This window comes from Periplaneta americana, chromosome 3, assembly GCF_040183065.1.
Source record: "Periplaneta americana isolate PAMFEO1 chromosome 3, P.americana_PAMFEO1_priV1, whole genome shotgun sequence".
In the NCBI taxonomy this organism is placed as follows: Eukaryota; Metazoa; Arthropoda; class Insecta; order Blattodea; family Blattidae; genus Periplaneta; species Periplaneta americana.
This window is the reverse complement of record NC_091119.1, coordinates 183,403,934-183,417,837: the sequence shown is the minus strand read 5'-3', so window position 1 is coordinate 183,417,837 and position 13,904 is coordinate 183,403,934. Positions and strand designations below refer to the sequence as shown.

The 13,904-nt window shown below is 36.1% G+C and overlaps 1 protein-coding gene across 1 annotated transcript in view; it reads left to right on the top strand.

Annotated features, from left to right (window-relative positions):
• The window catches only part of TBPH (TAR DNA-binding protein-43 homolog), a 63,598-nt gene extending 50,661 nt beyond the window's left edge, over window positions 1–12,937 (top strand). Inside the window, exon 4 of the mRNA XM_069822380.1 lies at window positions 9,997–12,937. Coding sequence (XP_069678481.1) covers window positions 9,997–10,944 — 948 coding nt within the window. The 3' untranslated portion in view covers window positions 10,945–12,937. The remainder of the gene's footprint in view (window positions 1–9,996) is intronic.
• The last annotated feature ends 967 nt before the right edge of the window (window positions 12,938–13,904 follow it).

Genomic DNA, 13,904 nt, shown 5'->3' with positions numbered 1-13,904 from the left:
CTGTGATACAATACAAATACCCTAAAAAACCTGCATCAAAATTATAGTTGCATATACAGAGCATTCCCATGCAGATCAGTCTCACTTCAACCTCTGTTGATTTATTTTATTTATTTATGCTCGACCATGCCGAAATGTAGTAATTATACACCTGGTAGCAGACCTTTAATGCATGTCATTAAAGTACACCTACTCATTAAAGGTCAGGTCTTTCAGCCAATGACGACTCAGGTTACAACTGTTCAGCCAATGACAGGTCAGCTTTCTACCGTTATAAAACCGCAAGTATAGATTATTCTCGGATATGCAATCGAAAGAGAATTAGTGAAAAGTCACGGAGGCTGGAAAACCAATACTGTCGCAGAAGGTTATGTTCTGTTACTATAATAATTAGCGTTAATTGTAAATAATATTCAAACAAATTCAATTTGTCATCTCGTTTTTCAATGTCTAATTTAATTTCAATGTTATCTCTGTAGATTCTTATGGCCTAGCAAGGTCAATGTGGACATCTGTTCCTCGGAAAAAATCAATATTTTCGCGTCTGCGCACATCTCACAACATACAGAACATTGCTCAATGTCAAATACAAATAAAATTAATAATATCAAGTTATAAATATGGTCGAGCATAAAAAGTCGTATGAAACTCCCTATAATGGTAATTAAGAAGCTCGTATGAAAATTATGAAACTCGCTTGCGCTCGTTTCATAAATATCCATACTCACTTCTTAATTACCTTCATTATAGGCTCGTTGCATAATGTACTATTATTTAATAATAACATATACATAAAAATGTTACATTAAAATACCCCGAAAGAGCAAAGCTCGTGTTCGGGGAACAGTTCCGTTACATAGATATACATACTCTGTAGACAAAATACAAGAAAAAAGCTCACATAAAGATGATAATAAAATTAGTAAATAATAATACTAGTAATAACTGAGTGAAAAAAGAGACGATGTTGAGATTGATGGATTAATATTAAATTATTATTATTAGTAGTATAGTTAGTGCAGACCATGTTGATATAGTAACCAAGATAAAATAGAAAAATAAACTTAGGATAGAAATAAACTTGTTTTACAATACATGGTACATAATATAAATACAGGGAAGTCTGTCATATAAATTTTTTAATTCTGGATCTGAAAATTTCATTGCTTAAAGTAGTCAATTCTGGATGAAATTTTATTATCGAATTATATAGACGTGGACCATAATTTGTACTGTGTAGTAAAGCAGCAGATGTGAAACATTTAGGTTCAACTAATTTAAGAATTTCGTTTCGTCTTGTATTATGATCATGTGGCTGAGCTACAAATTTCATTCTATTTTTATGATAGAATTTCATTAAAGAGTATTTATAAATTTGGTCAATTCTAAAAACATTCAATTCGGAATGGATGGGTGGCAAGTTGTCATACACCGGTGTACAGACAGGTCTCTTCATGCTTCTTATACAGACTGGTTCAACTCCATCCTCTACTGCTTAGTTTCCTGAGGATGAGCACTCCACACTACCATCATATAAGCCGATGGTACATGACTACTTGAGATTAGTCAGTATAGGAACGCCCTATTTGTAGCATTATGATACAGAACATCCACGAGATTATACAGCACAGTCCTCCATTTGATGTATTCTACATACACAGGCAAACTTCTCAAGAATCGAAGAATAAACTGTGGTGTGTAAATTATGCATAATTTTTTGTTTTAATTTCTGAGACAATCCGTGTAAAATTGATAAAATGATAAAAAAAGAGACAGAAATACACCATTGTTTAGGGCAATTTGTGTATTTTATATATCATTACCTTAATTCCAAAAACCTTGTAACTGGCTTGGATGTTGATTTTCACTTTTTTTTTGCACGTTTTTGAAGGTATATCCAAAGATCCATCCACTGACAAAGCAGTAAAGATTAATTTAAAATACAAGTACTAATATTGGACTTAAACTTCTGTCTCTGTGTATGTGCTTTCAAAAAACGCGCAAAAAGTGGAAATCAACATCACAGTGAGCTACGAGATTTTGGAATTAAGGTAACAATATATATTTATCAGTTAAAATTTACATCAATGTTCTCAGGGGTTCTGAAATACAGTAAAATGTTAAACAAACATTGCAAATAATATAATTAAATAATGGATTCTATACAGGATGTAAGAAAAAAGGTATGCCATAACTTCGGGCAAACATTCCTCACATGTAGAGGATGAAAATATGTTCTATGAACATGGGTTTAGAAACACCTCCCCCCCCCCCCCACCTGTTAAGAGTTCTTTTTTTTTTTTTAAACTCTGCTTACATTGTATGATACGCAAGTTATTTTGTTTTTGTGTAGAATGCCATCACAGATGATGTGTACACCACACCAGAACACTGAATACTAGAAATACAGGAAACACACAGAAAGGAATGTATGGTACATCACTGTCACCTCCATTTGCATGTAGGTAATTACATTCTAACCAGAAATGAACAGAGTTTACGTATAATCAGATTGTTCTGGTACGGAATTGTTACACAGTAGCTATGATGACAGTCACCACTAACTAGGCCTATTTTGCACATCATCCAGTATAAGCAGAGTTGTAGAAAACGAGATTTAAGAGGGAAATGAAGCATTTCCGAATTCATGTTCATATAACATATTTTCATCCTTTACATGTCATGTGAGGAATGTTTTCCGAAAGTTTTGACATACATTTTTGTTACACCCTCTATTCATCTTGAATTTATCTTTATCAGTTTTACATTTAATGGGTGGATGTAAGTTCATGGGATTGCAACGCCTGATGATCCTGTAGGAGGATATTGGAAGCAGATTTTTGGTAGGATGCTGTAGTCTCCTCCTAACGCTTATGTCTATCTAAATTTAACTTAAACCTAAGGGCAAAACAAACACCCAGGCCATAGATACCGAGGAACAATTTCCAAACAAGGAAAAATCCTTTGGCAGATTCAGGCATCAAACCTGAAACCTCCTGGTCAAGAGCCAATGTCGATAACCACTAGGCTAAGAGGTTGACTAAGACACTTAATACACCTAATTTGTACTCAAGTAATAATAGTAGGTATAGATACATTTAGATGGCTGGATGCATAGAAGAGGATTTCATGAAGTTGGGATTTTGCAATTGGAGAGCATTAGTTCAGGACCAGTCAGTATGGCAAGCCTTTAGACTGTAGCATCAGGAGAAGAAGATAAGATACGTCTATTAATTTTGAGTAAGATGTGATGAAAGATCATTTTAGATATGATTTTTAGAGCACATTTTAGGCACATAAAATCAACTTTTAGAGTGTAAAAATCCGAAATCTGTTATAATATGGCATAGTTCTATTTTCTGAGATGTAGAATAAAAGTGCATACTGCAAGGAAAATTGAAGGTACTGCAATATACTACGAGGGTTAGATTGAAAAAACTAGAAAATGAGTGTGAAAGAAAGTATATACTAACTATTAATTTTGAATTTGATAGAATTCACTTGTTTCAAAATATTATGTATATTAGCAATTCTTATCCACCATCTCTTTGTTTAGAATAGAGTTTTCTTATACCCATTGTAGTCAAGTTTATAACACTGACATTTATAATCTTGTAAATTTAACTCTAGATCTTGATGTTAAAGTGATGCTGGTGGATAATCTGGACATTATCTCTACAAGTACTTGATTTTTTCCTTGTATTGTATTTATTTACATTCCATGATATTCGTACATTGCATCACAGCTAGAATATGAAACATGTAAAAAAATCTTAATAGTACTTTTGCCTAGATGTTATGATTGAACTTCGGCGTAGCTCAGCAGTTAAAGAGCATTTGGTACGTAGAACAAAAGACCCGGGTTCGATCCCGTGTGCCGGGGCGAATTTTTCTCCTCTAATAACCATTGTTACCATAACAGATATATTCTGTAGGATCAAAAATTAAACTTTACATAGATTCTAAGTATTTCAGTTTGTCCACTGGTATAATTCTTGTATTTTCCATGGAGATGTTGATTGGCTCTATTTTTCTTTTTCTCGATCTTAGCATTGCTGATGTTATGGTGATATTAGACTGGACTTTAGTCTTTCTCCATAGGTGGACCGTTGCTAGTACTTTGTTGGCAATATCCTGTAAATATCTAAATATATTTGATTTCACAAGCAGGAAAGCATCGGTGTAAATGTGTAGCATACAGTCTTCCTGGAGTCATTGTTATATTAAGTTGTCATATAGTATGACCCAGACTCCTGGACTGCAAATTGATCCTTGTGGATACCCTCTTGTCACCTTGAAGATTGTCTCGTCACGTATGGTGAGCTGGCTTTTGCGTTCTTGGATGTAATTTGTGACTGTTTTATTTACTTCTGAAGCAGCTTTTAATTTTAATTAGTAAAGAATTTTCGGTCACCATGTGTTGTCAAATGCACCTGATGTTATGTTATTAATTCATTCACTTACAATCTACTGCTCAAGGGCAGGTCGTTCACTGCAAACCCAGTATTCTTCAAACTTCCTTTCTTTTGTGCATTCCTTCTTCGTCTTCATGTAAATCCATATACTGTAATATTGTTTATCTTTGATATCTTCTTCTGCCCCAAACTTTTTTCTCCGTTCATCATTCCTTCCGGTGTATCCTCCTCAGCCAGTGACCCAGCCAACTTCTTTTTCTCTTTTTGATCAGTTTCAGCACTATACTTTACGTACTGTAATTCAGCTTCAGTTCTTATTTTGTCTGTCCATTTCACATGCTCCATTCTTCTACATATCCACATTTTAATTGCTTCCAGTCGTTTCTCTTCACTTCGTCATAATGTCCATGTTTTTGCCCCATACAGTGACACTCCACACAAAGCACTTCACAAGTCTCTTCCTTAATTCTTTTTCAAGAGATCTGCAGAAGATGGTCTTTTTCTATTAAAAGTTTTCTTTGTCATTGCTATCCTCCTTTTTACTTCCTGGCAGCAGCTCATGTTACTGGTTATAGTACACCTCAAGTATTTGAAGCTGTCCACTTGTTTCACTGCCTCATTTCGAATTCGTTATTTTTCTTCCGATAACAGTGGTCTTCGCCTTGTTTGCATTTAGTTTTATCTCATACTGCTCACAGGTGTCATTCAGCTCCAATAGCACATCCCTTAGTATTACCTACTCTCCTGGTAACAACGCCATATCATCAGCAAATCTTGTGCACTTTATTCTTCTTCCTCTTCATATCACCCCTCTCATGTTCTGAAAACAGTTCTTTGCTAAATCCTCCAAGTAGATGTTGAACAGGGTAGTTGATCAAGAGCATCCTTGTCATACCCCTCTCTTTATTTCACTTTCCTCTGACATTTTTTCACCTATCATGTCTTTGACTTGTTTCATAGAAAGATTACTTAATAGCCTCCTCTCTTTCCAATCCACACCAATTTTCTTGAAAACTCCCAAAGTTTATGTCAAAGGAGATTGCATGCATTGCTGATTAGTAACATACAGGGCTACTACAAAGGCTTTACCCGATTCCATAGCCTTGTATTATTAAAAGTATGAGAAATACATTATTGAAAGTTATACCAATAAAAAGAGAAACTCATCAAGTTTTTGGTCCATCAACTGCTACAAGTGCTCGATGTGACCTCCTTGCGTCACGCGACAAACATCCACTCGGTAGTCTAACTCCTGCCACACCCGCTGGAGCATATCACGATCAACTCTAGCCACTGCCGCACAGATCCGGTTATTAAGTTCTTCAAGACTAACTGGCAAAGGAGGTACATACACTTGATCTTTGACAAACCCCCCATAGAAAAAAATCACAGGGAGTCAGATTTGGCGACCGAGGAGGCCAACAGAAAACACACTGATCGTTGTTAGAAGCCCATTGATATGGTTGATGCCTCAGTTACATGAAGATAAACCAGGGTTTTTATTTCAACAAGATGAGGCTCCACCACATTTCCATCTGGAAGTGCGTGAGTATCTTACTGAGCATCTATCACAACGTTGGTGTGGACGGGCTTCTAACAACGATCGGTGTGTTCTCCGTTGGCCTCCTCGGTTGCCAGATCTGACTCTCTGTGATTTTTTTTCTATGGGGGTTTGTCAAAGATCAAGTGTATGTACCTCCTTTGCCAGTTAATCTTGAAGAACTTAATAACCGGATCTGTGCGGCAGTGGCTAGAGTTGATCGTGATATGCTCCAGCGGGTGTGACAGGAGTTAGACTACCGAGTGGATGTTTGTCGTGTGACGCAAGGAGGTCACATCGAGCACTTGTAGCAGTTGATGGACCAAAAACTTGATGAGTTTCTCTTTTTATTGGTATAACTTTCAATAATGTATTTCTCATACTTTTCATAATACAAGGCTATGGAATCGGGCAAAGCCTTTGTAGTAGCCCTGTATTACACTGATCAGACTTGAGATGTATATAAACGATTGTTCTTTCTCTGACACATTGATATCTGGCATATCAGCCAGAACCTCAATCAGAGGTAATTCAAATCGTGTGAATTATAATTTGATGACTTTGTTGAAGTAAATTAATTGTATGGAAAGGTAACCAAGTGAGATTTAATACATTTTACAACCTAAAGTATTGTTTGTACTACTACTGTGTTGGTTTCATATGGTAGAATGCTGTGTACCCATTTCCAGTCTCCATGTTTGCCTATTTTGTGTGTTCTGCAGCTCCAAGTTGCTGTTCTGCATTGCCCTTATTCCATGATCACCCTGGTTTACCTCTTCAGTGCATATCCTGTATCTTCCACTCATAGTTTTTCCTTGACCACCTCTGCTCAAAGCCACCGGCGTGGCTCAGTCGTTTAAGGCGCTTGCTTACCAGTCTGAAGTTGCGCTTGCGTGCGGGATCGATCCCCGCTTGGGCTGATTACCTGGTTAGGTTTTTTTCCGAGGTTTTCCCCAACCGTAAGGTGAATGCCAGGTAATCTATGGCGAATCCTCGGCCTCATCCCGCCAAATACCATTTCGCTATCACCAATCTCATCGATGCTCTGGCATGCATAAAACTTGCCCAGACCATTTAAACATCTGCTTCTCATTGTGTTCCATTACATCTCGTACATTTTTTCGGCATCTTATTTCTGTATTTCAGATTTGCTTTTATCTAGAGATCTGAGCAGTTTGTTGAAGGTAGTCCATTTCTACTCGTATAATTATGATGTTCCTTTTCCACTTTTCACAATTCACTCCTGCAACACGGGAATGACCCAATTAGGAATATTTGATATTTCGACTTGATGAATTCTAGATGTTATCTCTTCATCTCAAGTTCATTTCTATCAAATACATGAAGGGGTTATTTTATTAGTAGTAGGCTACAACTCCACTTTTTGTCAAATTGGAGTTAACTACACTTTCAGTATTACAAAAGTCCATTCTTTTTATTATTAAAGTGGTACAAATCCAATTTCTATTGCCAACAGAGTGCACCATAATGCAGGTGTCTTAGATAATGCTACAAGAAAATTATTTGATAATGGTATAACTCATTTTAAGTCTAAAGAGATTTTGAGTGACTGTGATGAAATTGATTATCAAGATCTTGATCCAAATTATCAAATATCTGAAGGTAAATGGTATTCCATAAAAACATTATTCTGGTACACCTCCAAAGAGTTAGTTACCTTGGATTTATCAATCTTACTATTTATAAACCCTAAGAGTATAAAGACAGCTTAATCTCTGACAAGAAGACATGAACTATTCTTGTTCAAGTATTTCACAGCTTGAATTTTCTGTACACATTTAAGACTCCATATCTCAAAATCAATGTAAATGGAGGTGTACCATTATTAAAATATAACGCAGGTACATGAAATGTTCAACTGGTTGCAGCTTTGCTTTGGGTGAGATAAAAAGAATGCAGATAAATAACTTTTATTTTAAATAGTATGATATGATATGATATGATATATTTGTCATTCAACTTTACAATTCACAGTTATGGTGGTCCTTCACACATTTCTGTTTTTCGATCCACCATCTCTTTAATACATATAACTCTTTTCTATTAAAGTATTCTTTGCCGAGAATTTCTTGATTACTTTCTAATGTTCTGTTATGACTGAATTGCTATATGTCCTTCCCCCTCTATCCTCTTCTATTCTCTCCCTCATACCTAGACTGTCTCCCTTCCATTTCTCACTCACCTATTAAATGTTGCATATTCCTTCCTTAATAATTTGCGTTATTTATTTATTTTCTTCTCTACCCTCAAATCCTACCTACTCTTAATCATTGTTTTCCCGCTATTTTCTCCTACATTACTTGCTGACTTTTCCATTTACTCTGTTTTACAACACTTCATCACTTTTTTTTTTCCTATCCTCTGTTTATTTACATATTTATCTCTTTCTCTTCTCTTCACTCCTAAATTTCCTATTTTATTATCTCTTTCTATATATTTATTTCTATAATACTTCTACAGTTATAGTACCCCTGATACTACTCCCAACCCATAACATTGAAAAACATGAAATATCTAATTCACTTAATTACACTTCCAATTTCTCTCTCATTCCACTTCACATTTGTTCAGATTTTTTTTTTTTTTTTTTTTTTTCACTTTAATTCTCTTGTATTCATTGTTTGATAGTCTATCTTATTACACTCTTACCCTATCTTCTTACACTTAACACTTTCTTCTCTGATCCTTTTCTTACACTTTTGCCACCCCTATCTTTCTTACACTCACTTTTTAGCACTCTTCTTCTTCGCTAATAACCTCTCCAAAGCCCTATCTATTCTGTCCTCACAATCACTAATATCTGGTAGTCGCTTCATTCCTTCACTCGTTCTTCTCCTGTCTTTATTAGTCTTGTCTATGCTCCTGACCTCAGACACTTCCAGCTGTTTCGTCCGCAGTATTTTGTATCTGCCTCACGTTTTGTTTTCCTCCTTGGTTTATTCAGTTCGTACTCGAAGTAGGCGTCAGATATCGACATTGTACATCTCATTTTAAATAGTATGAAAACAATAAATTATATTGTATGACTTTTTCAGTCCCCCCCCCCCCATGTTATTCGTTCAATCTTACAAAATATTCTATATAGGATTGATAAATTTGAGAAGGTTGTGTGTTACTATCAGATACAAAAGCATCTATCTTTAGTGTAGCGTATGTTGTAACAGGAAAAAAAAGTTAGTATTCCAAGAGTGTTATAGAATTTTAAGACAAATGGTTAAATTAAATAAATGATTGGTACTTCAGTGGACTCTTGCACATCACGGAGTTTCAGCTATTGAGACAGCTGATTTCTTGGCTGAGAAAGGTAAAATTTGTGTCATTATAAGACCAGAATGCAACAATTTAATAAAAAAAATTCAATGCTTCTAAAGCAGTCGAAGGGGGTGAAGGAATGGAAGAAATGCAGTACACTAGATTTAATAATCGAAATTCTATGAAAATCGGTAACATTCAGATTAAGTCTTGATTGCCTTAATAATAAACATTTACACAGAATTGGTATTGCAGAATTTCCTACAGGCTCTTTCAGTAATGTTAATGAAAATATGGATCATGGTCATCTTCACTGTCCAAGTTTAACTCAGTTTTTCAGTCTTCTTGCTAAATGTTTGACCACAAGAGAACAAATGACGTCATCAACTGAACATTAGATATCAACGAGCCAACTTTTTTTTTTTCCATCTAAAGGAGGTTAGTTAAATGAAAATTATTAGCTTCAACTTAATCATTTTTGTTTATTATTTAATTTGATATGTCGTTGAAGTCTTTTTAATAAGTTTCGTGTAATGCTCTAAAAAGAGCAAATATTCAGTGATCTTGGGGTAGATATACTTTGCCAAAAGGTTGATTGAGTTGGTAACTGTTACGAAAGATTCTGAGTGGCACTTGACCAGGAAGCAACAGAAATGAATGAAGGAAACACATATTCTTCTTCATGCATTGATTACATACGTGTGTAATTTGTTGAATATTTTATGCAATAGCTAAATTGGTTGTATATATCATTTGTGTGCCATACAGGAAGGCCAGATACAGCAAGTGCCATGCAAGGTGTTTGTGGGACGTTGCACCGAGGATATGCAATCTGAAGATTTGCGTGAATATTTCTCCAAGTATGGTGAAGTGACAGATGTATTCATCCCCAAGCCATTCCGAGCTTTTGCATTCGTGACTTTTCTGGATCCAGAGATCGCACAGGGTCTGTGTGGAGAGGACCACATCATCAAAGGTGTGTCGGTTCATGTGAGTAATGCTGCCCCAAAGACTGATCCTAACGGAAGGTCTTACGGAGGTGGGGCAGGTATGGGGGGTGGAGGACCCAGAGGAGGGCCCGGTACTAGGGAGCCAAAAAACTTGGCAGGCCCCTTCGGTGGGGGGGCAGGCACGGCACATCATTATCACCACCAGCATCATGGGGGACCTGGGGGCAGCAACATGGGAGCGGGGGCGGGGGGTTGGAACCAGGGTGGTCCAGCGAATAGAGGGAACATAGACATGCCAAACCTGCAGGCATTGGGGATTACAGGTCAGGCAGGAGCTGCGGGAACTGGAGGAGCGCAAAACATGAACAATCCCCTGGGGATGGGCACGCTCAATTTGGGTGCTCTCCCCATGAATCCGGCTCTTGTTGCGGCAGCGTTGAACCAAGCAGGATGGGGTCTGATTGGCAATTTACAAGGGAATCAGGCACCTGGTGGTGGTGGTGAGGGAGCCCCTCAGGGATTTGGCAATCCGGCTACTGCTGCAGGGTTTGGTGCAGCCCCTGCTGGACCTCAGCAAGGGACGGCACCTCCTGCTGCAACGGGGCAGGCGGGGGGTGGATTTTTGAGCTGGATGAATTCGGGAGCAGCAGGTGGAGCGGGTGACGCGAGTCAGGGGGGAGGTGCCCCAGGAACTAATGCACCACAGCAACCTGGTTCCTGGCCCCAGAGAGGATCTAAACAGGAAAGTTTCCTCAAATACGACTGAGTTCGCTGCTGTATGTCACATGCAACTGTGCTCAACTATCACTCACTGTACCTCTTGACATGGCATGGATATTCCGAAATAATATTAAATTTTTAGTTTTATCTCAGTTACTGGTCACTAGTACAGAATGAGTGGCACATTTGAACCTAGTTGCATGTTGTGTGTTTGATTTTTGAATGATAAGAAACAATCTAAAGTATGTTTAGCAAATGATTGATCACCCTGTTGTATTGTTGAAAGTTAAAATTTTGTGTGCATCTTTGTAGTTGTGTGTGTGTGTTCGCTCACAGTTATGGTACACACACAGTGATCTTATGTGTTTCACTGAAGCTATTAAATTAATTAGGGCCAGTCATAGAATTACTTAGACGTTCATTTAGTTCGTCCTGTTAAGAATTTTGAACAGAAATGCTTGAGGGATTATATTCTCTTGTTCTAAAAATTTCATTACTTTTCTACGCCTTTTTTGCTTTTATTAAGGGTAGTATATAAGGAAATATGCCCGTAAATAATATATCATACATAATCATTTCAAATAATGTAAGCCTTGCGTATATTCAGGTACGGAAGCAGTTTGGTTGTATATTCTATTGTTTTAAATAATTGAGGTACATATAAAATGGACTGTGAATTACGAAATTCTTATGGACGTTTGCAAAGCTCACAATTTGGTATTAATTTTGGCGTGTATACTTGGTTCATGAACTTTCTATGTAATGAACTCCATAATTTGTTATGGAACTTGGCCACATGAGGTTTAGTTTACTCGTTTTATGTTATTGACTGACTATACCTCAGTCTTGTCTGTACCACCGACACTATAAAACGGACACCTTATTCATCTGTTCTTTTTGTATGGGATGTTTGCATATAGTGTGGATATATAATTTTACTTTGTTCTATTGACAATGGAGAGAGAGGAAGCAGTAAGAGGCAGATTGTTTGTGGAAGTGTGCATTGTAATTTATAAACGGTAAAAATGCTGCAAGCATGGTTTAGAGTGAGGAAGAAAGATTGTTTGGAACAGTAGGAGAATTTATGTTGTACTTCAATTAGGTATGGGGTGCATCCACGAGCTGATATTTTAATGTTAATTTTATGCTATTAAAATTGTGCCCTAGTTGTGACTATAATTAGAGTATTTTAGCTCTCATTGAAAAATTGTGCACTCAATGGTTTAAGATGAGCACGTAAAGTTTGTCGCAGACTGTTTTGTGAATGAAGTGGAAACAAAATTTTATTTTGTTTTTATTCTGCACAAATTTACAAAACTTCCTACTTGGAGATGTTTATAATTCATGCTTGAGTTCTATTTCGGTTGTTGGTTTTGGCATGTGGTAACTAGACATTTACTTATTATCTATTCGTAATTTTTTCATGAAAGACACTTATGATGTTGCATTAAATTTAATAGTTTTTGTGATGCATTATCACGTAATACCAAAATTACATTTTATGTTAACTTACTCATCAGTAGACATTCGTATAACAGTAATTATGTAGTTTGTGTCTTTTATTTTGGGTGGAAATAGCTATTTTATCGATATCATTTCTCGTCTTTGATGATCACAGTATTATTATAGGATGCACGCCATACCAAATGGATTTGTACAACAGCCCATGTTTGTTTTTCAAAGATAATACAGTGTGTTTGAGTAGAAAAGAAAAATATTTTTCTCTTTAAAACGATTTTTTTTCTCCTTTTTTGTTGTTGTGTGATGTTTGCTTCTGATGCTTTGCTGTTAGTGTATCTGAGTGTGATTTCTTTGTATATGTACATGATTGAGAGCCAGATAAAACCAAAATCGTACAAAGTGGTTGTAAAGTTACAAAGAATTGTGTGTTCGTAGATGAAATGGAAAGAAAGATGAGACAAAGACATGAAAGAGAGAAGATATCTTGTGTGTGCTTTTGGTGTGAGGATCAATTGTGTGTTTATAGAAAAATATTAACATAATATTGAAACCAAAAAATAAAACTTAATTAAAATATTTGCACTTGTCAGTTGTTTAAATTTTGAACTAACCCATTAAAGCATGAATGGTGTAAAATGAAAGTATGTAGATAAGATTTCGGCAGTCATATTTTAATTGTTGTAGTGATAGCATACATTCAGTGTTGAGTTAAGCCTTCCTTGCCTGCATTTTATATCCTACCTTCCACAAGACTCTATATCCTTTTTCTTTCCTATGACAGGAACAGGCACATTCGAAACTCTTCTAGTTAAAAAAAAATCTTGGACCACCTGATAAAACTGGTATATATCACTAGATTAGAGATAATTGGCTAATGAGTTTCAGTTTCGTAAATTAAATTAGTCATACATTTGAGTCTCTGGCATCCGTATGCAAAAAGCCCGTATGTAGAAAACACTAACGAGAAATCAAAATATAATAATTTGAAAATTTTTTACATGTATTGTGTTTACCACCAGAAGTCATAGTGTTCTCTTATATTGGAAAGATGGAAATAATTAAGCCAGCAAGTGAAGACTATTTTACTAGTATTTTGTTTTAGTCACGTGAAACATTATGAAATATTTCTTCACAGTTAATATGTTACATTATTCAATATTGTCACTAACACATATTTGAAATGTGAAAAATATTTCCTTTTATTAAAATTAGTGAATGCTAGACACAGTTAATCAGTTGTATATGTGCCCAAACTTTTGTTATTTTCTTGGTTAAACTTCTGAGCCAGGAGGTAATACTGTCCACCAAATTTATAGTCTTGCTGTTAAACTGCATATTTGCTGCCTACAGCTGCATTACCAACTTCTGTTGTATGGCCTACAAGATCGTTACAAAAGAATCTCTTGGCCAATCACTCATCATTGCTTTGTTTATTGTTACATCAAAAGTAAAAATAAAATACAGGGTTTTATTTAAAACAGAAGTGCTTTATTCTCTACGACAGTGGCTCCCAAATTTTTTTAAGGTACAACCACTTTTGGGTGA